The 17,187-nt window shown below is 27.6% G+C and overlaps 1 protein-coding gene across 1 annotated transcript; it reads left to right on the top strand.

The window, feature by feature from the left end:
* The first annotated feature begins 949 nt into the window (after positions 1–949).
* Positions 950–13,573, top strand: LOC126835991 (neural/ectodermal development factor IMP-L2). The gene is made up of 7 exons (XM_050568921.1): positions 950–1,068; positions 10,015–10,125; positions 11,438–11,465; positions 11,640–11,809; positions 11,976–12,150; positions 13,078–13,262; positions 13,338–13,573. The coding sequence occupies exons 2-7, from the start codon at positions 10,018–10,020 to the stop codon at positions 13,473–13,475; spliced, it is 804 nt and encodes a 267-aa protein (XP_050424878.1). The 5' UTR covers positions 950–1,068; positions 10,015–10,017; the 3' UTR covers positions 13,476–13,573.
* Positions 13,574–17,187: the final 3,614 nt, after the last annotated feature.

The following is a 17,187-nucleotide window of genomic DNA, read 5'->3' as shown; positions in this document are numbered from 1 at the left end:
CAATTTATTTTAATAACTTCTATTTATTAATTATTAACATTTTATAAATTTAGTAGATTTACTCATTGAGTTTAATTATGCTTACACGTTTACGCACATGAAATACATATTTTCTTTATTGTACCTATTAAGCCTTAATAGGTACACCGTACAATCCCCTTAATAATCAAGGGGATTGCATGCGGTCGGTTTCTTCGGTCAAAACACATCATTTTTATTCTATTGCACTTCTAGTTCTAGGGTACTTTTATCAATTTTTAGCTTTAACCCCTTCCAAATTTGATATTTTAAATTATGTTCAAACGTGGTTATACATAGTATGAATAAGATATCAAACAATTACGCTGACCGATCTCAAGTAAACTTCATGGCGAAGTCAAATCCGTTTTCAGATTAATAATCGGATCACTGTTTCAGCCTGTGCGATAGAACAAAAAATGTATATTATATTAACTAAAATGGCTTTTACTTATAGACAAAATGATTTAAATTAAAAATAATACCATGAAGCATATACAAATTAACCGGTAATATAACCGACATGGTCGAAATTTATTAAAACCACTTTTTTCATAAATACTGCCTAAACAAAACTTCTTAAAAACAAAACCGCTTATCCCCTTAAAGTATTAGATTACACATTTCTGTCGGTTCGTTTGAAATTACACAAATAAAAAATAATTTTCCCTTGAGGGTAACTCATTGAATTGTGCGTGGTTGTAGCCTAAAAACACTTAATTTTTCGACTGTGCGTTGTCAAAACGTGATCGATATTCAATTGAAAAATTGTTGAATTATGACCCAAACTAATAATGTTATTTGCCACCCGCGAAGTTTTCGATGGCCAACAGTATGATTAGTTCAATTTTCGTTAAGGTCGGCCGATATAGTATTTAATTTATTGAAATGTTTTGTTAGGATTAATAAGTTGAGCCCATAAACCCACGCTTGCGTCATGAAACAGTGCTGTAGACTGTGCCTTATAAAGCCTAGGGACCGTTAATGTCAGATCATTACGACTTGTTGCATTCTTCCAGTTAGACGGCGCGCAACACTAAGATATCAACCGTGAGTACTTTTATAGTAGAATTTTGTACTAGTTAAATATTGAGAGATAGATCACAGGTTTAAGATTATGAGGACACTTACATTTTTAAGGGGTTTAGTATAGACAATTTTTCAATGAATTTTTACTTATTAACCAAACGTCGGCATTATTGAGATGACTTCATTTAAGTAAATAAATTAACATAATTATTAAAAATAAAGACGTATTTAAGTAAAAATTCAAATCATGTAATAAAATAATAAACAAAATTGTATTTTTATTTTATCAAGATAAATAATAGTTTTAAATACATTTTTTTTACAAATATATATTAGAAATTGTTTTATAATAAAAATAATTTTTAAGTCTAAACAATGTTCTATCTATAAATAGATAGATAGAAATAATAACTCAAATTAAAAAGGGTTAAAATAATAAAATAAGATCAGTATTTATTTAAAATAAGGTATTAAAAAAGTAAAATAAAAATGTATTTAAATAAAATATTATTTGAGCTAACGGGTCGAAATCGATTTTTCGTGAAAAATAACATAAAAAACATATATTTTTGCGATAAATATGAGTGATAAAATTTTTTTTTTTAAATGGTCTTATATTAGACCAAAAGTTTATAAAAAAAATTTGAAAAACCTAGAAATTTACTACTCTCAAAGTCTAATAATTTTACCTTTTTTGGGGGTATTTTCCTTAATAAAAAAAAGTTTTACTACAGATATTTAAGAAAACTGTATGTATAGCTTCACATTAGATCTACCTTCAGTATAGTTTTCAGACCTAAAGGCATAAAACTTTGTTTGATATGAGAAATAAAGGAAAAGTTTCTACCCCTACTTAAAGAGTTTGTAATATTTTTTAATGGTCATTGATAATACGTTATCTAAAAAATATTCCAAGTCAATTTGAAACTAATTATTTTTATTTTTAAAAAGGTTATAGCGTTTTAAATTTAAAAATATGTACATTTCTTCTCTATTTAAAAGGAGAAAGGGCGAATTTTCCAAATTTTTTACTGAATAAAGTACCTTTTAGATACGATTTCGGATCTATAGAGTTACATGTTTCTACATGAAGAAATCGTTTCAGCGGTTCAGAAGATATCGTACAGACACCAAAAAAAATGTTGTTTAAATAAAACATTTTTTATGCAGAAAATGTATTTAAGATAACTCTTATTTTCAAATTATTATTGTTACTTAAATAAAAAATGACCAAATTTGCTTTGAACTAAAATTTTAGTGTACATTAATTATTAGCACAGTAGTAAGGAGTCTGTAATAGTACCTGATAAGTTTTTCAACAGACAATTTTTCAATTTTTATTTATTATTGATCAGTAATGTAAACCATCTAATGACTATGTATTTTTCAAACTATGTATTTGTTTGTGGTATATTGAATTAATACATAGAATTTTAAAACATCGGTACATCTACCATAAACAAAATAAAATGAAAAACAAAAGTAATTTTTACATACAAAAATACGATAGTATGACGTCCTCATTAAGGGTAATAGGAAAATATACTAGTTAATATACAATCTGTTGTGATTTTTTCATGTACTTGTATATTTTACTATGTTTTCCAATAATTTGATTATTTTTATCTTCATCCTTTAAACGTAAAAAAAGTATGGACTTCATTTTTTCAAATGGAAACATGTGTTTTTAATTCCATAAATATGTAGACAAAACGTTTAAAAAAATATTAGTGTTTAAATTATTTTCATCAATCTGTTCGTTATAGAAATATAACTTAGTATAGGTATTACATTTCCAAGCATTAAAAAATATACTAAAATATGTACCCAAGAAGCTAAGAGTAAAGAAAAAAATTAATTTTCAAAATATTCATATTTTCTTAAAAAATGAGTACCTTACATCGTATTTATACGTATTTTAATATTAATTCGTAATTAGTATCACTTATAAAATGATTACTTTATTGTCAGATATCTTTTAAGAACTGCCCCGGCTCCTTCGTATAGACTATGGTCAATAGAGTTTATTTTATTGTTGTAAAATATATATTATCTCTTAGTCCTTATAGTAAGTAATAACTAGTGCCTAAAACAAATTCTGGTTACAGTACTAAATATGTATTTTGTACTCTGATTCCGTAAATGATTTTATTTATTATAAACAACAATGTTGTATGGTATATGGTTAAGCTACATGTAATTTGTTTAATGGTGGGCCATTGATTTTTTCTTCGATTTAAAATTATAGCGAACAAATGTTTTAACGTTGTTTTATTATTACTACGCACAATTTTAAACCTGTTAAATTATACTTTTAATAATAATTATTATTTAAATATATTTAGAATTCTTAGCAAATAGCTTGAGTCCATCAAAGTTAATCAAAATGCACTCAATACAGTTATCGGATTTCAATATTGAGCAATCGCTTATTTTATAACTGTGATACAATTAAAATTCGTTGTTCAGGATCAATATCAGCTGCTTGCTACAATTTTTTTATTATATTGATTCATATTTTTTCTTTTGTAGGTGCACGTGTTTCATTTAATTTGCTTATCAGTATTAAAAATAAGAAACATATTTTCCAAATATGTTGAGGAAAACAAAAATTTACGTTTCAAATTAAACAAAAATTGATACATAATTTAATTCACACTCGGTAAAAATGTTTGAAATAGAGGCCCTTGATTTTTAATTCTCAAATTACATGATTATTCATGTAACGTATCTTGAGCTGCATTAAACAACTAAAACGCTGACATGCATGTTTAACACATATACTACTTATACACTTATATGATACTCGTATTTTATATTACATCATACACTTTTTATTTCTATATCTGTGCAAGCACAGATTATTTATGAATGAACTACGTCAATATTTAACGGAAACATTTAATGTATATATAGGTACATATTATTTTCAACTGTACTATCAAATTAAAATGATGTGATCACCAGATCAACATACGATCAATTAAAAATATAACTAGCCACTAGGTCTATTAAATAATGATTTATTGTTAAAATCTTACAGACGCGCTTGTTTATGTATTAAATAATATAGAAATAAATTATAAAATGCGTATCTAAGAATTTAAGTGGATTAAAGGTTTATTGTTTTATACACTCTTGATAAACCAATATAAAAAAATGTATTAATGTTGAATGCAATATGACGGATAATTTAAATCATCCATGCTAATCCTTCCTGTTATCTGTTTATTTAATTTTATTTACAAAAAAATGTCCATATTTCCTCTGTTCGTAGAAAGTAGCAAAGTAATTTACTATTGCATGTTTTACTAATGAAAGTTGAAACCAGTAATTGATAATAACCATATCAAAAATCAACGGAAACAAAACAAAAATGATTTAGTTTTCTTTGTAAATTTGGTAACATTATCGTTATTATATGAATAGCATTATGCAGGAAGCAACCACCCCACAAATCTGTGTTAGGGAATAATTTGAGGTTTTACAAAACAATTATTTAACCCGTCACACGTCGCGTCACACTGTTTACTGTGATTCAGGTAAAAAATGTACGCCGGTCACGTCTAAAGTGACTTATTTAAGTGTGACCAAAAATGACACGATTAGTAACGGGTTGAAATTCATATAATTCTGTAGGTTTTTAAAAATTGATAAATAGCGCGGCAGTCAAATTTGTTTTATTTTTAAGACATTTTGTATCAAATTGTATCGAAATCTCATTTTTTTAATGTTTTTGTGGGATGGATGCATTCTGCATTATGGCTTTCATATTGAAACGGATTTAATAAAAAATAGACACATGAATTTTGGGTTAAATTTGTTTTAAGTTCGAACTGTGTAAGCAGTATAACTGTGTTAATACTTCACATAATTAACATATTCAGTTTTTACATAACCATTTAATGAAATTAACATACATTTTCATAAAAACTAAACCATTTATTGTTATTTTCATTAAGTTATTAATTTGTATCATGGTTCTTTGTTGTGTTTTATGTCATAGTAATTAAAATATTAGTTTTTATTTGTAAGTATTAAAAAAAAAAATCAATTTTTTAATATATAGTTATTATATCATACTACTTTAAAATTCAATATTTAATACAAAAATACAAAAGTTTTTATCATAATTTAGTACAAAATATCTATATTATTATTTATTTGTTAATTGTTTAATGTTTTAAACAATCATTAATCATTGATTAATAACTATATTTTATTTTTTATTAAAAGTTAAAATAAACGACCCCATATAACATAAAAAATATTATCACTTTATCTCAAGCGATAAGTTGATGTCCCATCCATTATTTTATTATCAATGATCATGGGGCCATTTGTTTCCGTTCGTATCTCTCGTTTATTTTACGATGTTGTGATAATTATTAAATATGACAAATCTCATAAAAATTATTGTGCTCTACTCTTCTTTATAAAGTACAAGAAATAATTAAACCAATATTATAATGATTTATTACCATTTAGTTTGATCTAATGACCTACGTTAAAGACATAAGCACCATTTAACAGACTATATTTTAAAATATTTTTTAGAAAATAACGCAATAAAGATGTTTATGACATAAAAAATGACATAATAACATGATAACATACAAAGATAAAATATGTATTATAAATTATACAAGCTAAAGTAAAATCAGTTCTGTGTGAAAAACGATTAAGTTTATGATTTACGCCAATAATACGAATCGGGATCCATATTTACTGTTTTAATTAAGTTGCATCATAATTGTTTTTTCCGATGATAAATTTAATATTTACATTAAAAAATAAAAGGTATTCATAGTCTACTAGTAAAATAAAAAAGGATTAAGGAAAACAAAAAATTGTATAGGTATTATAATAATAGCAGTGGTGTGCCCAAGTCTTTGCAATACTTGGGGAATATTAATTGCATCCGGAATAAGTAAGAAACTTGAGTTTGGAAATCAAATACGAGTTCTGTATTTAGTTAAGGTATTCTAATTTTGTCGAGAGGAAATGAGTCAGAAGCTGACACTAGGGATAGAAGACTTCAGACCTTCTAAGAAATTTGCCCTCGCCTTAGTGATTATTTTATCTAGATGTATTATTGTAACATGATAACACGGGTAACATGTACACACTATTTTGTTGCCTTAAAAACATTTTATGTTTTACTAAGATTACAGACCCCGATTTTAAAAATGATATTACTTTTTCGCGATTGACCCTAGTTTTGGAGATATTTGCTCAATATAATTCACCAATGAGTTTTTATGTTAATGTTAAGCAATAAATGAAAAATGAAAAATTGTTAGCCAGTGTAATAAATTAACACTAAGGGGGATACTGACTTTAATTTCATATTTTTTTAGTAAGTAAGAGCCAAAGCAAAAGCTGTCTAATTAAGTAGATCCAAATAAAATGTATAACTCTAGAGCCTTGGGATTACTTTTCAGTATATTCCGTTTTTTTAATAGTAAACTTTCATTCATTTATTTTTATTCGTCCTATCAACAGGTGCAGTGGCGGGTTTAAGGGGGTGGCTAAGGGCGCAGTAACCCCCTCCCCTTTGGGACTAAGCTATCCATTTCTCTAAGGCAAGTATTATGATTCGTCATTGAAGAATATGGTTATTTAATATTTATGGATATTTGAATATTTAGGTTTCAAGCTATTTTTGGATTGTTAGAGTTTGGATTTGAAATACAGCTAGGTAAATTCTTAACCTCAATTAGCCCCCCCCCCTTGGTGAGTGATAAAACCCGCCCCTGAACAGGTGATGAACGATTACGTTTTCCTCTCTGGGAACCGATGCATTACTTGTTCTGAATCGTAAACTAACATTTAATAATAAATACCAATGATTATAAGGTTGTATAATACATATTTTACAAACAATTGAAGGAAATACAAAATAAATGATTAATATATAAAATAAATAAAAACAAATAGTTTTGTAGTAGACAATATATAATATACTTCCACTAAATATACTTACTAATTAGTTGCAATTATTAAATAATAAATAATTTTGATATGTAATTATGTACAATATTTATTTATAATATTTTATATTGATATTAAATTGTAGGTTTAAAATATTTGTACAGTGTGTTAAATCATATTATACGAATTGATACACATAGAATTATATATTATACATATTAAATTAATTAGTAATTTTACACTCCCTGTTAATATCAAATTACTTATTAATTCGGCGTAATCTATGTACCTAATCTAAATAGATTAATAATGTAAAAGTCGACACGGCTTCTAAATTCCGTCATTCCTCCATTTTTATTGTTTTATGCGAAAGGTTATCTACTTAATATTTGAATATAGTTAAGAACTGTATAATAGAGTCATTAAACGTTCTATCGATAGTGTTACGTTTTACTAAGAAACGGAACATAATACAACGTTTCTTCATGAAAACGTTATTTAAAGTTCCTGAATTATTTCACAATATCGTTTTGCAACAAAAATATAATAAATCTAACGGAATACTAAATAACAATACAATATATTGTTGTTAAACAATATAAGCTGTAAAGTTTTTAAGACCTGTATGAATATTGAATAAACGTAAACAATTATAACGAAATTTTATTTAACCTAACAAAATATACGGTAAATAATTATTACTAAATCATAAGCGATTCTAAAATCGACTAAAAAATAAAAAATCGTAAAATGTACTAAAAATAGCATTATTATTATAAAAACAACAAGTATTTGAAATTCTAACGATATATTACAATTTACACTCCAATTTTAGATTATTTTATGTGCATGCATTATAATTATATATATATCTTTGTTTGTACTCATTTGATGTTATCTGTAGACAAATTATATGTGATTAGGAAAGCGAAATGGTTGCATCTTGCCGGCATTTTTCAGAATTTTTTTATTTTATTTTAAAACGAGTGGTACATCTTTGTTGCTAAGAAAACGATGATACACTAATTGTACTTTGAAGTTTTCGATATTGTCGGCTAGCAAGTCGACCAACAAAAGGTCACTTTACCCGAGATAAATGTATACTAATTTAGACTATTATTTGATTAAATTCGAAATTTTACCTATATCCTAATCCTAGAGAGTAGACTCCAAGGTATAATTATTGGTACTTGCTAAGAAATAGATACATTCGTCCTTAATCGAGGTTTTAGCTTTTTTATCGAAACAACTTTGCCGACAAGAGGTTGTTTTTCTACAACATGTATCAATACATGTTGTATGTTTTTAAAAATATTAATATAACACAATTGACAAAAGACGAACAAATAGTTGTAACAGACATTAGCTGCATAATATGTCTATGGATCCATCTTTATAGTTTCTACTCATTCAAAAAGTTATAGTATTTATAATTTAAAAAAATTAAATGTTTAAAGTTCTGCAATTTAATTATTCTTCCCAGAGAATAACAAGTTGCCTTGCTTACTGCATGAGTAATTATGCAATGCTATGGCATGACATACTATGGCATTACCGTACTACTGATTTAAAAATCAATAGTATTAGTATAACCTATATATTATACTATAATAATAAATTATAATAGTATGTGTATTGTATAAAATAAATATCAATGCAACCATAGTTAATTAATATAAAGTCAAAAATGATTAATTAGTGATTTATTTTTTGCAAAAAATACTGGACCTCGATGAGGAACCTCGTGTGGTGACCTTAATTGTATTATCATTAAATTATTATTCTTAATTATTATTAAAAATAATGTTATTAGAAGTTCACCGTTAGGACTTTGTCATTGTCTAAAATAAAATTTATGAATTAAGTATTACGTATTATAAACGTTAATATATTATATTGAAAATTAATCATGACGATTATTTGTTATTATTATTTAATTAATTAATTGTTAAACTATTGCATCATGTTACAACTTACCAGTAGTATTGTCTTAAATTATAAAAATATAAAAATTCGAATCATCCTTTTTTAAATTAAATATACTTTCTATTTTATTAAGTGCGCAATATGTTAAATATGTAATAAAATAAATTATACATAAAAATGGTATAAAGAAATTATTTAGCATAGTATCAGAAAAGGTGTTAATGTGAATTGTGATTTTGAGTAGTTATCATTTATATGATTACTATTATGTTAATAATTAAGAGTATGTTATAGAAATTGTTTCACTTCATTTGACATGATTAATAATAAGACTTTTAATTGTGATCAGATTTAAACATTTTAATACTTATTAATAATACACTAATTGGCTTATTATATTAACAGATACTCAATTGAAGTATCTAGATAAAAAGTAACTAATAGAATTTCGTTTTTTATTCAAAGTAAATTTTGATTGCATAAACCCTATTTTAAGGACACTACTTACAACTAGGTTTTATTTGAATAAAGTGATAGATATTTACGCATTACCTTCATTATTGTTATTATCTTTTTTTTATATTAATATACTATACTCTTTTGGATCTTACAGTTATCTAAACCGGATTTTGAGAACTTGACCTCTGTAATAAAAAAAATATATTCCATATAGTTGCACCGGTTGATGCAATGTTTTAGAACTGTGAGATAATAGTTCGAGTATAAAAGACAAACTCGACCCTCGTGTAATTTCATTCACTCCTAAGACTACACATACTATACAACATACTCTCGATTTCCGTATAACCGGTATCAACCAAATTCCTGAAACATGTCTTCTTCTACGATTAACTCCCAATTCCAAAAACCATCCCAATACAAAGTGTTTAAGCCAAGGCTCTTTTCTTTTGTTCTTATAATAACCTAACAGTTAAAGTTTTGATTTTTAAAAATAAGTATAGTTTTTAGTAGTTTTTTATAAAAGTTTTATCGTTATATTTTATCACTATTAATTAACGTCAGATTAATAAAATTACAACTTGTTAATAAGTTTTAACTTGTTAATTATTTTATTAACTCCAATATTTGCAATTTTTTTGTGCTAAGTACATGATGGCCATCATGGGATATTCAGCGGTGCTCCTGGGTTTTTCCTGGGTTGCCTCGTTCACGAGTATTGGATTTGCAGCAATTTTACCAGTCAGCCACATTGTTGAGGTTAGTAGACATTTATTTTATTGTTAATAACTTATTAGATGTACAATTCAAATTTAAAAATGTACAGTAGCATTTCAAGTATAGGTACCTATATAATATATGAAGATTTGGCGATTTGAATAAATAAAAATGAGCACGGCTAGACTAAATTTTTTTATTTTGATTACACTGTAATTCCCGTAACAATAATTTAATCATTAAATACTTAGTAATTTATAACAAAAATGTATGTAGTAACCCACTGACAATCAAGCAAATATTTCTAAAATTAGAGCCCTACCGAAACAAACCTCTGACGTTTTTTAAAATCAGAGCCCTTATTTTGGTAAAAAATTAAGTGAATTCTTGAGGTCATAACATATTGTGAGTTTACCTGTGTTATAATAAATGTTTGTGACGTCTAAAACAATGTTATCGCTGACCTGTGAAGATAAATACTCAAATACTCATGTGGACTGCGACTTAATTATCAAAAACCGTTTATTTTACGAGTTTCATTAAACTATAGAAAAACATATAATCAATATTAAAATTATTAAAATTAAAATAGGGTTTGCTTTGTAATATTATAATGTATAGATGACCAACTATATAATATGTACAAATCTGATCATTTAGATTTATCTAAGATAGGTATTGGCATAAAAGTATAAAATATATTGTTGCATACTTTAATTATTACTACCACTTATTTTTTTTTAAATCAACCCACAGCTGTGCTGAAATATAAACTGGCATAGTGCAGTGACGTGAATGTATTAAATTTACAATAATTATTGTATTTATATCTTTTAAATTAACTCCCAACTTTGCTCTAAATATTACATAATAACACTAATAATATAAAATCGGAGAAAAATTCATGTGCTAAATTTATGAATATTGCGAATAATGGTCATGAATTAAGTACCTTACAATCCATGTCATTAAAATCTTGAACTTCGCGTGTTAAATTAAACGATTAAAATGTACTATGTAAATGTAATTTTACTTAAAACGTTGTAAAAGATATTGATAATGAAATATGTAACAAGTAATTTTCCGCCGCTTAAACAATTATTAACAAATTATTAAAAAAAAAATTTTAAACCTGACATTAATCTTCTGCGATAATGCTACAAAACTAGGGTTGTATTTTATTTAAACTTTAATACGCAAGTACGCGTGTCTGCTACACCAATCCCGTGTACTTGTAATAATCGTTGAAAACCGTAACTTCTATATAGTTTAAACAAAACACATACTTTTTTCCAATTCATTTTTGTCTTTTTAAAAATTGTTTTAATTAAATCGCATTTTGTATGTTTTTCAGAATTCATTGGACGAATCTGCATTTAGTGGTGAGATTTATTTAATATTTTACAATTATTTCCCTTTAATTTTGTTAAATTATAAGCAGAACCGAAAAAATTTACATTATACTTATGTTCAGTAATTTACTTTTAATAAGAATATAAAGAATTCCGAAAACACGTTATACAATTTCCCCGGAGTCATAAAATATTGTTTGATAGGTAATGAGAAAGGCAGGGGAAATTTCGAGCATAAAGACTGGGTTATGGTAAAAGAGATGCCTCCGAGCATTATAAGAGCTTCGCCTGGACAAAGGATTGAACTTGAATGTACAGTTTTCGGCAGTCCTGTGCCCCAAGCACAATGGAATCGCGGGGTTCAACTTAATCAGGTAATTTAAATTTTGATAGACTACATGCCACAATAGTTGGTTAAACAATTTTGAATGAATAATTAACTAGGTGTAATATAATATACCTGTATTTTTTTTATTTTCTATTCATATTTTAATTTATATTTTTCGGCGAATAAAACTTTACAGTATTTTGTTTTTTTAGATAACTGTTGGACCAAACGAGTTTGAAAATTCTGGAGAATACCAAGGCGCTGGAAAAGTGACTGTGAGGCATATCATCGACTGCATTCAACCACATCACCAAGGAGTTTATACCTGTACAGGACAAGCAAGAGAACAATCGATCGCTAGTGATCCAGTGTCAATCATAGTCGAAGGTATGTTCAGTAAATGAATGATTTTATCTACTTGAACGCTAAAACAGTAGGTATAAAGTATATTCAGGAAAGTGTTTAGAATTTGGAGCCCGGTAGTGTTTTTTTTCGACACCTTTTTATCACTGCTCAAAAACCAACACGTAATATTTTTACACATCTAATATTTCATAACATGTCACTTCATGTTTTCATGTAACAATACTTAAGTGTTATATATATAGTACACACTTATTGCCACTTTACGATCACGTGTACCATAATAAATTATACTATTTAGCGTTAAACAACTAAAAAAAAATTGATTATAAAGTTTTAAATGCGTATTAAAGGAACATGTGTCTATACAATTCGTCCAAAGTACTTCTTTAGACATAATTAATATTATCTATAAACTAACTATAGTTAATATTTTTACGTGGATATTTATTTTAACTAGATTAATCAATTTATATTAGATATTTAACTATTAAGGGAAACCCTAGTTTAGAAAGCGCAAAGAAGGCGAGTTATGGCATTTTTTCGTACGAAACATTAATATATTTTTAAAAAATTGAACCCAAGTTTAAAATAAGTCTACATAAAAAATTGTAGAGAACTTATTTTTGTTGACAAATTGCCATTTTTATTATTATACTTGTAGATTTTGTACGCAAATATTTACAGTTTTTAGAAAATACCATTTTCGGGTTTAATACTTTGCAGTTATACATTTTACTTTAAATTGTTGATGGGGCTTATGCCCTATATACTAAGATATCAATAAAACAGTATACACAGGATATAATTAGCAACTTGAAAGGGCTTCAGATGACTGAGGGGAAGGGTTTAGTCCTTCTATAACTCTTCTAATTGCGCCATTAAAACTATGTCTGTACTCTCATGTGTTACTGTAGTTAACTTAATTTTTGATATTCGTTTGATTTCCAGGTAGAGGCATACCATGTGGTCAAGAAAAAATGTCCAGAGTAACTAAATGGAGTCCAGTTTTGATGCAAATGATGGGTACAACTGTGGTAATTCCGTGTTCGGTTTCTGGTACTGCACCGTATAGACACTACTGGAAGGACAACTATAACCGGGTTATTAATTTCGACGTTGACCCAAAGCATAAGGTATGTAATTATGCGAAACTATTGGTTTTTAGGTTATATGTAACTTGTATATTATAATAATAATATGTTTAACAGGTGGGGCCGGAAGGTGAGCTGATATTGAATAGCCTTAGTTGGTCGGACATGGGTGAATACACTTGTGTCATCGAAAATTCAGTTAGCAGAGATTCCGCTTCTACATTCCTTTATCCTATGTTGCCCAACGATGTTTAAAATGTAGCTTCAGAAATTGTAGGGTTCCGTTTTATTATAGAAAAAAAAATATTAGCAAGAGTAATTTCTTTTCAAATACAATGAATTAAAATAAACAATATAGTATTATATTCATTGATTAGATTTTCAAAAATGGAAAAAACTCGTGATTAGCACAGCGCTTGTAGTATTTTAGAACGCATTTATAATATAAAATATACGAACACTAACAAAATCGTTTAAAATTTGGTATAGTAAATTCAATAGTCACTAATATAATAATAATTGTCGAATGCATTTTTGTTATGTGGCAGAAACCATTAAGTATTTCAGATTTATTATCTATTTATTAGAGTACATATGCAAATACTATATAATCTGCATTATTTATTCGTATTATTTTATGATTTGTACAATCGGCCAACAGTGTTTATTTTATGTTTTATGTATACAAAGTATTTTTTATTATTCTTTTATATTTTATTTATTTGTAATAATTTTCTATGTGTATAATTTAATGTTATTTATGAGTTGCAGCGTTAAACAACTTTCATCAACTAATGAATAATATACCTAAATTTATTATATTATAATATTATTTACTGTGGTTCATATAAACAACAACTTCTCGGCATACTATACTGATTCTAAATGTACCTACTTGATATTATACTATATCTTCAAAGAGCTGACTACATAAGTTGTGGAAATATTTTAGACACAATAACACGCTTTATGTTTTCGATTCCGCGTCAAGTTCGTCAATGTAAATAAAAACAAGTGCCCAAGTTTTATTGGCCTTAATTATAAAATATGTCCATATAAAATATCTGTTCCCTTTTTAGAGATAAAAACATATTTTAAAATATCTATAAACATAAAAAAAAAGTATTTTCAGATGAAAAAAAATAAACACATCACTGTAAATCAAACACCATTGTAATACCTTCTCAACTGCTCGTCGCAAATTAAATGTATGATTTGTTAAAAGGTCTGGAATGAAACAATTATGAAATCGATAAAAACCATTAGGTACATAGTAACACATCATTTCAGTTCCTGAAAAGAGAAGTACCAAAATAAGGGTAGGCCTATGAGGTAGGCCATTTTTTTAAAAGAACCTCACAATGTACTAAGTGTATCTCAACTAAATAAGTATTACATTTCCAAGCATAAGTTGTGGGTTAAAATGTCAGAATTTTATCAGTTTGAATACCGACTTTCTTAAGGATTTTAACCTGCATTTTAAGGCGTAAAATATAGGCAATATAAAACAGCCATAAATATAATATACCGGTGTTTCAAAATTCGCTAATTCCAGTGAATAGCTCTTATAGATGCTGGCGTAGCACGAGCAGGTCACGGTGTGCATATTACAAATAAAGGAAAACAAAATTTAATAAAAATAACCACCACATAGGTTCTGAAGGGTCATCAGTCATCACGATGATAATTGAAACCATAAATCAGATAAGCAATTTGAATAATTTTATATCTGGCTATGCTAAAGACGACTTCCTATTAGTATTTTCTGTCTGTTTTTGATGAAATTAGTTTCCTATTTAATAACTGTCGTTTCCTACTTTCCTTACTTCCTATTGTTCTGATTTAGATTCATTATATGAATTTTATAGGGCAATTTTTTTCGAAAAACGGTAACAATGAGTTAACTCAGTTAGCCAAAAGTAAAGACCACACTATTATTTTTCTGTATTAAAAATTTAAACGTTCTTTACCATTTTGCTATATTGGAAGATATGGGTCCGATATGGCTCATTTATATGTTTGTAAGATATTAATTAAAATCGATTGACAAGTATGAAATGTCAATTAGGTGGGAAAATATTTCAAAGGAACACTAACATTTTTATCAACGACTTTCAATCATGCATAAAGAGCAAAACTGTAAAACGCAAAACATGTAGAACGACCTACATAAGGAGTCAGATTATTACAAATTTTTGGAAACACTCCGTTCGGACCCAATGAAATATGAATCATAATTCCATAGAGAGCTTGGGAGAATCACTAGATTAAATATACTACAGAATCGACTCTCTTGAAAATCGAGCACAAATTTAAATATCAAATTTCTTTTCTAGTATTCACTTAGCTAATAATAAATAATGTACCTATCATACTTTAAATGCATTTTAAAATAGATAAAAACTGAAAATATCACTTCAAATACTGTAATTATTTAATATTTATACAATTTTATCCTGCAATGTACTGTGAGAAGATGTGACTGCAGAACCTTACTAGCTTCGTTTCACATCCGAATACTTGTGACAAAATGTCATCCACATTTGTCGATACTTCATGTGTCTTGTTGACCTGCACTTAGGTTAATGAATTTGGCATTTCAATCAAAGACAACCCTTGAATCGTCTTAAAATATTTAATCATACGTTTAACATAATAAACTACAGAGTTGTTGAAATCGCCTATCTGCTCTGTGGACTCATTGTGATTGGTCCATGGGTGCCATAGTCTATGTGGTTGTTTTCGTTATCAATTTGACGCAAAGACATATTTATTAACGTTAGGTGTTTTTCTAAGTGTTTTTAAATTTTAATTGTAAATTTTCCTAAATTTGTAAACAAACTTTGCGATTTTCCCATTCAGACATCTCTGCTAAGTCGACAAGTAAATGCCTCATATTTTCTTCCTTTCCTCAAATGGGCAATAAGCGTAAATGCTGACCAGTAAAGAAAAATTTACAATTGCCGTCGTTTTCCACGAGATCATAGATTCTTTTATTTCTATTATCCATTGACTTTCCTAAGCCCATTATGAAGCCCACTATTGAATGTTGTTTCGTTGGATTCGAACGGAGTGTTTAACCAAAAGGTTAAAATAATCTGACCCGCCGTGTAGGTTGTACCTGTTTTGGGTCTTGCATTTTATGCTCTTTATGCATTTTTGTAAGTCGCCGATGAATGGTCTGGTGTTCGTTTAAAATATGTTCCCGTCTACCTGAAATTTGCTGCTTGTCAATCGATTGTAAGTACTAAGTACCTTACATACATATGAACGAGCCATATCGCCCCATATCGTCCAACATAGCGAAATGGTACAGGACGTTCAACGTTTCAATGCAATTTTGTTTTAGCAAAACAACAGTGTAGTCTTTACTTTTGATTAATTTAGTCAAATCTTTTTTACCGATTTTTGAAAAAAGCAACTCCAGCAAATTCATAATATCGAACGTAGCACAATATCTCATGGGTATAGTTCGTGTATTGCGAGCCGTACTTTTTCCTAGTTCCTAGATTCATCCTTCGTCGACACTATTGGTTTTATTTCGACAAAATGTCCTGTATCGATTTTCATCAACTTACTATAATAATCGAACAAATGGTAAATATTTGCAAATTTTCGACGCAAACATATAGACGTCAAATGATCGTTTGGCCACATAATTGTTGCGATAGCCAATACCAAAAACAATGCGAAAATGTCCCGAAAACAATACGGCGTACATATATGCACATTCTTAGTTAATATTTCTAAGAGTCTAAAATTTTCACTTAAACTGTAGACCATAATTGTATACATCACAATACGGAGTACATCTATTTTTCTAGATAGTTTACTACAGTATTTAATTTGTGGATGGTTGTGGAAAACGCCTGAGTCAATATATTCGAATAATGATTTTTATTTGCGGTACGTGTTATTTTACAGTTGGATACCGTAGATGGTTATTAATTTAATAAAAGCGATAAAA

This window comes from Adelges cooleyi, unplaced genomic scaffold, assembly GCF_023614345.1.
Source record: "Adelges cooleyi isolate 19-005CV unplaced genomic scaffold, UGA_ACOO_1.1 ACOO_flye_CR_arks_rails_tigmint_CR_PRNA_23, whole genome shotgun sequence".
Lineage (NCBI taxonomy): Eukaryota > Metazoa > Arthropoda > Insecta > Hemiptera > Adelgidae > Adelges > Adelges cooleyi.
Note: the sequence above shows the minus strand (reverse complement) of the source record. Positions and strands in the feature narration are given on the sequence as shown.

Bases quoted from the DNA above. Each gene is read 5' to 3' on its own strand.
- LOC126835991 (XM_050568921.1), top strand. From the start codon at position 10,018: ATGATGGCCATCATGGGATATTCAGCGGTGCTCCTGGGTTTTTCCTGG. The intron at 11,466-11,639 runs GTGAGATTTATT...ATTGTTTGATAG, and splicing joins GGACGAATCTGCATTTAGTG to GTAATGAGAAAGGCAGGGGA. The intron at 13,263-13,337 runs GTATGTAATTAT...TATGTTTAACAG, and splicing joins ACGTTGACCCAAAGCATAAG to GTGGGGCCGGAAGGTGAGCT.